The sequence below is a fragment of the Convolutriloba macropyga genome, chromosome 3 (assembly GCF_964194025.1).
Source record: "Convolutriloba macropyga chromosome 3, txConMacr16.3, whole genome shotgun sequence".
Classification (NCBI taxonomy): domain Eukaryota; kingdom Metazoa; phylum Xenacoelomorpha; order Acoela; family Convolutidae; genus Convolutriloba; species Convolutriloba macropyga.
In genome coordinates, this window is record NC_134470.1 from 20,869,796 (window position 1) to 20,877,177 (window position 7,382).

General features: G+C 36.6%; 1 protein-coding gene across 1 annotated transcript in view; it reads right to left on the reverse strand.

The window, feature by feature from the left end:
- Window positions 1-4,519: 4,519 nt before the first annotated feature.
- Window positions 4,520-7,382, reverse strand: part of LOC142336566 (uncharacterized) — a 6,182-nt gene continuing 3,319 nt past the window's right edge. The window contains exons 4-5 of the mRNA XM_075385475.1: window positions 5,587-5,714; window positions 4,520-4,826 (exon numbers count right to left, since the gene is read on the reverse strand). Of these exons, the coding sequence (XP_075241590.1) occupies window positions 4,572-4,826; window positions 5,587-5,714 (383 nt within the window). The 3' untranslated portion in view covers window positions 4,520-4,571. The remainder of the gene's footprint in view (window positions 4,827-5,586; window positions 5,715-7,382) is intronic.

The following is a 7,382-nucleotide window of genomic DNA, read 5'->3' on the forward strand; positions in this document are numbered from 1 at the left end:
GAAAAGACTTTTGGTCGACTTTGTTTGCAAGCATTGTGTCGAGCTTAAGTCCAGCCCAAATTTTGTGTCGAGCCAAAGTATTTTGTAAACTTTTGGGTCCAGCTAAATCTTTTGCGAAAAATCTGAGTCGAGTTAAAGTCCAGAATATCTTAAAGTCCAGCTGAAATTGCTTTGTTTTTCTTAATTATTCAAAACGACTGGCTCGATAAACTATTTTTCTGAACATGTTTGTGGCTTTTCAGCATGTCTTCAAGCATGAAGTCTCTAGAATTCACGTATACTTAGGATTCAAGGCGGATCAAAATCTCTTACCTTCTATTGGGACGCAACGAATTTATTTTGGCATTTGGTGCATACTAAGGGGTTTTTTGAATTACCTATTCAAGAGATTCATTTCCAATTTTTTTCGCGAACTCAATTTTTAGGGGAGATAATTGTGATAAATTAATAAAGGATAAACATTGCAGTTTTTCTTAGGGAAATTGATCCCAATGATAGGGAATATGTACCCTCCAAATCGTGAGCGATCTCCATTGGCAACCACAGACCCTCCTTTAAAATTCCAATTTACAACTTTCTGATTCGAACGGGCAAAATAGAGACTTCAGAATAGAAATTTTCTCGTTTGTGGTATTTTTCTTTCGCGACTAGTGTTGTCATTGAAATCACAAGATATATTGGAACAAGAATTGTCATTAAAGACCGTTACTTCGCTTTCCGAATCTGCAGCAATCCTTGTCTGTAAGTTCTTAATTTTATACGTAAATCAACTGGGTTTTCAGCTGTCATGTTTGTGTTTCTGATACACATGATGAATTTGACATCTGGTGATTGATGTGATTGATTACAAGTCATTGAATTGGACTCGAGTACCGCGTTTGTGCTTGACACTTCTGTGTCTTCTTCTAGTTCTTTCCCTTTCGGAACGTGTTGTTTGATTGCTTGTGACTCTCTTTTGAGGATTTGCAGACACGTACAAATTGGCTGCAATCATTTCATTTCATGTTTCCCAGATAACATCAGATAACTTTTCGCAGACGCTTGTGTTGAGCTGAAACAATCTCTTGATGAATTAGAAACAAGCCCGAATTTCTATTGAAGTCACCCAATGAGAGGGGAGTCTTTTCGTAATCAATGTCATCCAACAGTAGGGTACTTGAGCCCAGTTCATTAATGCGAGGAAATTTAAAAACGAGAGTTAAAAGGCCGAGGGAGAGAGGAAGAAACGTCAGAGATCGGAGAAAACATTAAGATTGGCAATAAGAAATAATCAGCAAATATTTAAATTTTAGATCAATATAAACCAAGATCATTTGATAATGGAGACAACGCAGATTGCAAGAATTCAAAATTTTTGTTTCATGCATGTTTTACCGACAAAAGGGCAGAATGGTTTCTGGTGCTTTTCCATGGTTCGCCACATTTCCTCCACCTATTACCGGAGAAAATCGTTTTGTGTTGCCAATGTTTAAACCTGTATCTCAATATTCGCGTATTATGGGCTGAAACTGTTTCAAAGCTGGTATTTTGATACGAGGTTAGCTTATTTCTGCCGGTTCGTATTGCATTTTGATTTTTGGAACCATGATCGTGTCCAATTTAGGGTTTGTTCAGAGCGAACGGTTTCTTTGATTAACTTAATTTGAGTATCACGATTGCTCGTATCAAATATGAAATAAATCGCGGATAATTTCACTTGCTAAGTTGCCGTTGACGTTTTCCTTCAATTTCTGTAATGGCAGCATTACATTTTTGTCTACTGTTTGCTCTTTTTGTTTCATGCCTTACCTTGTAATTTCGTCGGAATTAATATTCCTAAGTGTCGTAAAAATTCGTTGTAAAAGGTCCCTGAGATCTCTTAATCACCCTGAGTTCCATAAATTCACTTAATTCAATGTTTGCACGTCGGTCTTTTTTATTTCTTCTTTTTCTAATTCTTAGTTATCTTTACTAATTCTTAGTAATCTACGAGCAGATCAGACGTTACTTAAACACCGACCTTCTACATTGTTTTTCCTGCTAAAAAGGTTCTGATAGAAGACCACTTGTTTCCAGTGCAAGATTGTACCGATCATCAGGTTCCCGGTTCTGATTTGTCTATTCAACATGTTACCCAATCAGCAGTCAAAGATCAGTCTCCCATCCCCCGGAATCGAACCTTTCTGGCAACGTTCGGCACAGGATCCTCCTGTCTGCATATTTTTTCGCAATCTGCATATCTTTTTCCCGGAGGATCCTGTGCCGAACGTTGCCAGAAAGGTTCGATTCCGGGGGATGGGAGACTGATCTTTGACTGCTGATTGGGTAACATGTTGAATAGACAAATCAGAACCGGGAACCTGATGATCGGTACAATCTTGCACTGGAAACAAGTGGTCTTCTATCGGAACCTTTTTAGCAGGAAAAACAATGTAGAAGGTCGGTGTTTAAGTAACGTCTGATCTGCTCGTAGATTACTAAGAATAAGTAAAGTGTAAAAAAAGCATTCGAGCAATTGAGATGTTGACAGACAGGTACATGATTAAAAAGTTTACACACAATGTAGGGTACGTCTATATTATGAGGTACTTAACTTGATAATGCGTTACAACTTTCAGTATACCAGTAGATTGAGTACGCTTTGGTGGCCACACACTGATTATCAGAAAAACGATTTACTTAGATAAGAGAAATTTTACAAGCAAACCTCTTTTTATAGTAAAGGTCCTTTAAACTTTTCCTGCCTGTTAAGACTGGAACAAAAATGAATTTCCGCTTCACTGTCACACCACATCCAGTGTTCGAGGTTTCCCACCTGTATGAGATAAATCAGTTCAACAAAATAACTGAGGTTTCCCCCGCGTTTGGCCATAATTCTGCCTAGAGTTATTGCCGCCATTCATCAAATCTGCATATCTGCTTTCCAACTAGTGTCTGAATGCGGCTTACCTGAAGCACTTTCTGTGGTTCCCACTAGAGCAGCTCATTGTTTGCGGCACCATGCTCTTCTCTCGCCCTTATGTACATCACCCTTTCGGACAGCCTGCTTACCTCCTCAAATCTATTCATGTATAATCAGAGCATCAGGTTAACTAAATGTGTGTTCACTAACATTCAGGTTAAATAAAATTTGTTGATGCTAACACATTTGATCAATTTGCGGCAGCAGATTTAGTTCGCTCAAGCACTTGCTACTGAGTGATGAAAACTCCAAGTTGAATTTGTTGAAGGCAGCCAAATTAACAAAAAAATTTGAAATAAATTTTCCCCCAAGGACTTGAAACAATGCTGATATCAATAATGACAGAAAAGTTAACGATTGTAAATAGCTTGCCGTGAGAATGGTCGTTACTCCTTTCATCGTGTCATTAGTCATTTTTACAGAATCTAATGATGAAGCAATATAAAAACAAGCTTTTCATTACAATGTTGGCGTCCATATTTCAGGCCTTTTGATTCCAGATCTTTGAGTGGCCTTTCCTCTTGTCAATATTTGAGATTGAGCAAATAATGTTTCGAGCCAACGGCTTCCCTACCCTCATAGAGAAAGAATTATAAAATAGATCTAATAAAGTAGAATTATAAAATATCACTAATAAAATAGAGGTAAATTGGACTCGAAAGGCTAGTATAAGTTGTTGACCCCAATGCTTGATGAGAGCGGGATTATACTTGCCTGTGCAAGTTTAGCCTTTGCGTCCAGTAAACTCAAGTTGGCCGAGCACCTAATCCTTCCTCAAGCCTAAGACGACATTTGCAAATAAGGAAGCAATTAAAACAATTATAGAGCAGAGGTACTATGTATTTTGTCTCCGGAAAACATTCCAAACAGAAGAGACAAAATTTTTTGCGCCATTTCTAACCGATAATCAAAAGTTTCGTGGCAACGCATCTTAATTCCAGTTCTCCAAATAAAAACATGCAATTTGCTTTTGCCAATTACGAACTAAACTTTTTGACCATTTTCACATTGATAAAAATGGTAAGCTTCTGAGACATGACCTCATTTTACTGTTCTTTTAAGGCAAGATCTTCATTTGGAATCTTGCCTTGAATACAGACACCTTTTTCAACGCCTGCATCATCGCTTCCCTTTGCTTAGATTCCAACCCGTTGGTTTGTACAGTGACCTTGATAAGACAATTGTTGGTGCCAACACGTCACTGAAAAAGGGCCTGAAAGACCTTGGCAGAGGCAAGATCCGCAATGAAAATGCAGCACAGAACACCAAATGACATTGCAACAAAGTGTTACTTACAAAAACCTAAAACTCAATTTACATTTTTCCATAACTGAGCCCAATATAAAACGCACGTGCATTATATTTCAAACTTTGTAGTTTGACTGCATATGTCTCAAGAAACAGAAAGAGTTGGGTCTAAATTAGTTAGAAAATAATGCATAAAATTCTGTGAACCCTTCTGAATTGGAGCTCAGCCTCACGCAAGCGCCCTTGGCTCTGAGCTCTATTTGTATTAGGCTCCCAGAACTATATTCTAATGTCTACTTGCTTCAGTTCTATGATGCTCAGTGGCATAGATCGGTGTAAAATCATAAATTGGAACATTGAAGCAAAATATTTTTTATTGGATTCATTTCTGATTGCACAACCAAGGTTGCTCATTGCATATAAAATTGTTCCTGAAGAAATTAAAGGTAAGTTTATTGCTAGTTTTTTTGTATGAGATTCTGTGTACATTCAAATTGTTCGAGAATTTGTTCATTGGCTCTCGGTTGACAATTAGGAAATCCGAGTCTCTTTTGAAATATCCAATTCTTTTCAATTCTCCTGATCCAAATCCGACTGATGTTATGACGTTCAGACAGAGTTCTCGGCTGAATCGCGCCTAAATTCGGTATAACTTTACCCAAACTTGAACTTTGTCAGGATCAACTCTTACTAAAAGTAACTCGATACGTCAAAAGACAGAAGTCACATTTTTACCGAGCAGTACATTGATACAACAACTGAATTATCACTTGAAAATGAAAAAAATGATATCGGAACGCTAGGAAATGTTTATAGCCCCACGAAAATTTCTATATTAATGCTTAACTTTGCTAAGTAATGCCCCGATGTCATTAGTTGCATTAATTGTTAGAAATGACTAATAGTTAAGTTGATCGTCGCTTGACATACGAATTTCTGGTCAGTTTGCCCTTCTGGTGACATTTCTGCTACCGCACCTCAACCAGAGCTGGGGGATGAAAATTTGCTTCTCTATTTAACAAGTTTGTTTATATATTGCGTTTAAAACCGGCAAGCACATCAGAGCACAGTTTTTTTTAAAACCGCATGGACCTCATTACGACCCATTAATTACTCAGTACATATTGAATAATAGCTGCTTAACCTAACATACGCAAAATTACGATCATTTCTCAATATGACCAGCAATCAACAAGGCTGTGGTCTCAACGGTCGCCGACACAAAAAAAAACGCATGTGATCTGAGCATCAACGAAGTACAAAGGTGTTTAGTCTGCACAAGATATTAGAAGGCATGGTTAAGTGTTTGAAAGCGCAAAATCTGGCCAATGGTCTGGACTGAGTCTTGTCAGAGGTCATTTTGTCCTGAGACCTCAAATCGAGGTATTTGAGCATACTTGGAGATGATTCAGTTTTTTATCAGTTGCGTTGAAGTTTGTCAATTTCTCCAGGTACATGAAGGGAGACAACCCATACTCTTGACCACATGTTTCGTACTTGTCAATCTGAGAATCGCAGCAGCCTCCTGCAACATAACAATTGATGCTGAGAAGACAAATAAAAGGAGGAAAACAAACCGATTCATAACACTGGTGGATTTAGCTGAAGTTTTCAACCACATTCTCTTTTTTTTTCAGGCTGTGACTACTGATGTTTAACAATTTGAAATATTTTTTATTTCTTTTCATACAAATTGCTTCATTTCTTGGACCTCTTCCAGTCAGTACCCGAAACTATATTTCTGTCTTGATTGGTGCATCTTCGCAGAAATGAACGTCTTTGGTTGACAAATCGCTGCTGGTCACATCTAACTTCAAGTCTTAAATCATCTCTAGTCTAAGTCAAGTCATGGCCGAGAGTTGACTTGACAAGTCTTGAATTAAGTGTTGGTAAATGCTTTAATAAGAAAATTAGAGGTATGAGATACATTGTGCTTGCTAAATTAATTTTAAAAAAGCAATGATTTTTACTTTGGACAATCAATCTCCAAACTTAAAATGACACACAAGCGCATTTTAAAGAGCACTATTTAAATGAGGATGACTGTTAACGATAAATTTCGGCGTTTTCTAAAATCGTTTCTGTGGAATTGAATTTTCTGGAAGTGCTCGGTGCATAATGAGCAACTCTTACAGCGGATTTGTTCTATTAACAAAACTTCTCAATCTACATTGATCAACATCTGGATCTCCATTTTTCTGGGTAATAAAATTTAATTTGGACTGAAATGTTGCCTAAACTGATTCCCACAACAGTTTTCAGCCAAATGAAAAAATACTCATATCATTGATGCTTCATTTTTTCTCTGGTATTCTCTATCCAACTATTTTTTTTATTTGTTTTATTTCTTGCAAATATAAAAAACTCAATTTTCAAGGGCTGGAAAGAGGATTATTCCTAGCTGGTATAATTTGAGGTCACTTCTTCGAAGCACGCAAATCGGAAATCTGCCGAATGTGATCCCATACAATTAGTTAAATTCATTTCCTTTAAACAGCGGCTAATCACTGTGTCAACTATTACAACCAAATCAGCGCACTCAAAAAAAAGTTTTTTGAAAAAACTAGCTTTTTCATGCAGCCAATCTGTAAGTAGTGCAAAAAATTTCAAATCAGATCAACCTCTATTCTTTCGCGTTTTTGTTCTCAGTATTGTTTCTAACTGATCACATATCAGTTACCCGTTCTTAGCAGAATCTTGATTAATTTGAGTTCAGCTTTTTCAATTTTAGGATTTTTCAATAATACATGATTCATGAAATGATTTTGTCCCCATATATTGGCATAGCCTGCAGAAGCAAAAATTACATCCCTTTAAAAATTAAAAACGCCTCATTTTTAAATCCAATTGCTTTAAAAAGCTATCAAACTCCGTCAAAATATTTTAATTCCAAAAATCCATTCCTTTTTTTTAATGCATTTTTCAAGGAAATTTAATAGAACAAGTAATTCCTTTTTTGTCTACATAACTCTGAAAACCATTATGCCATCGTCGAATAACAATCTGTTTTTTAACTTTTTTATCTGTTCTTTTACAAACTTAAATATTTTCTCACTAATAATTTTCAAAATAGGAATCAATTCCATGATTGATTAATATGGTGCAATTGCATGCAAACAAACGCGTCAGACCAGCAAAGTTTTTGTCAGGTTAATGAATATGTATCACGATAAGGTGCTCCATGAAATTCACA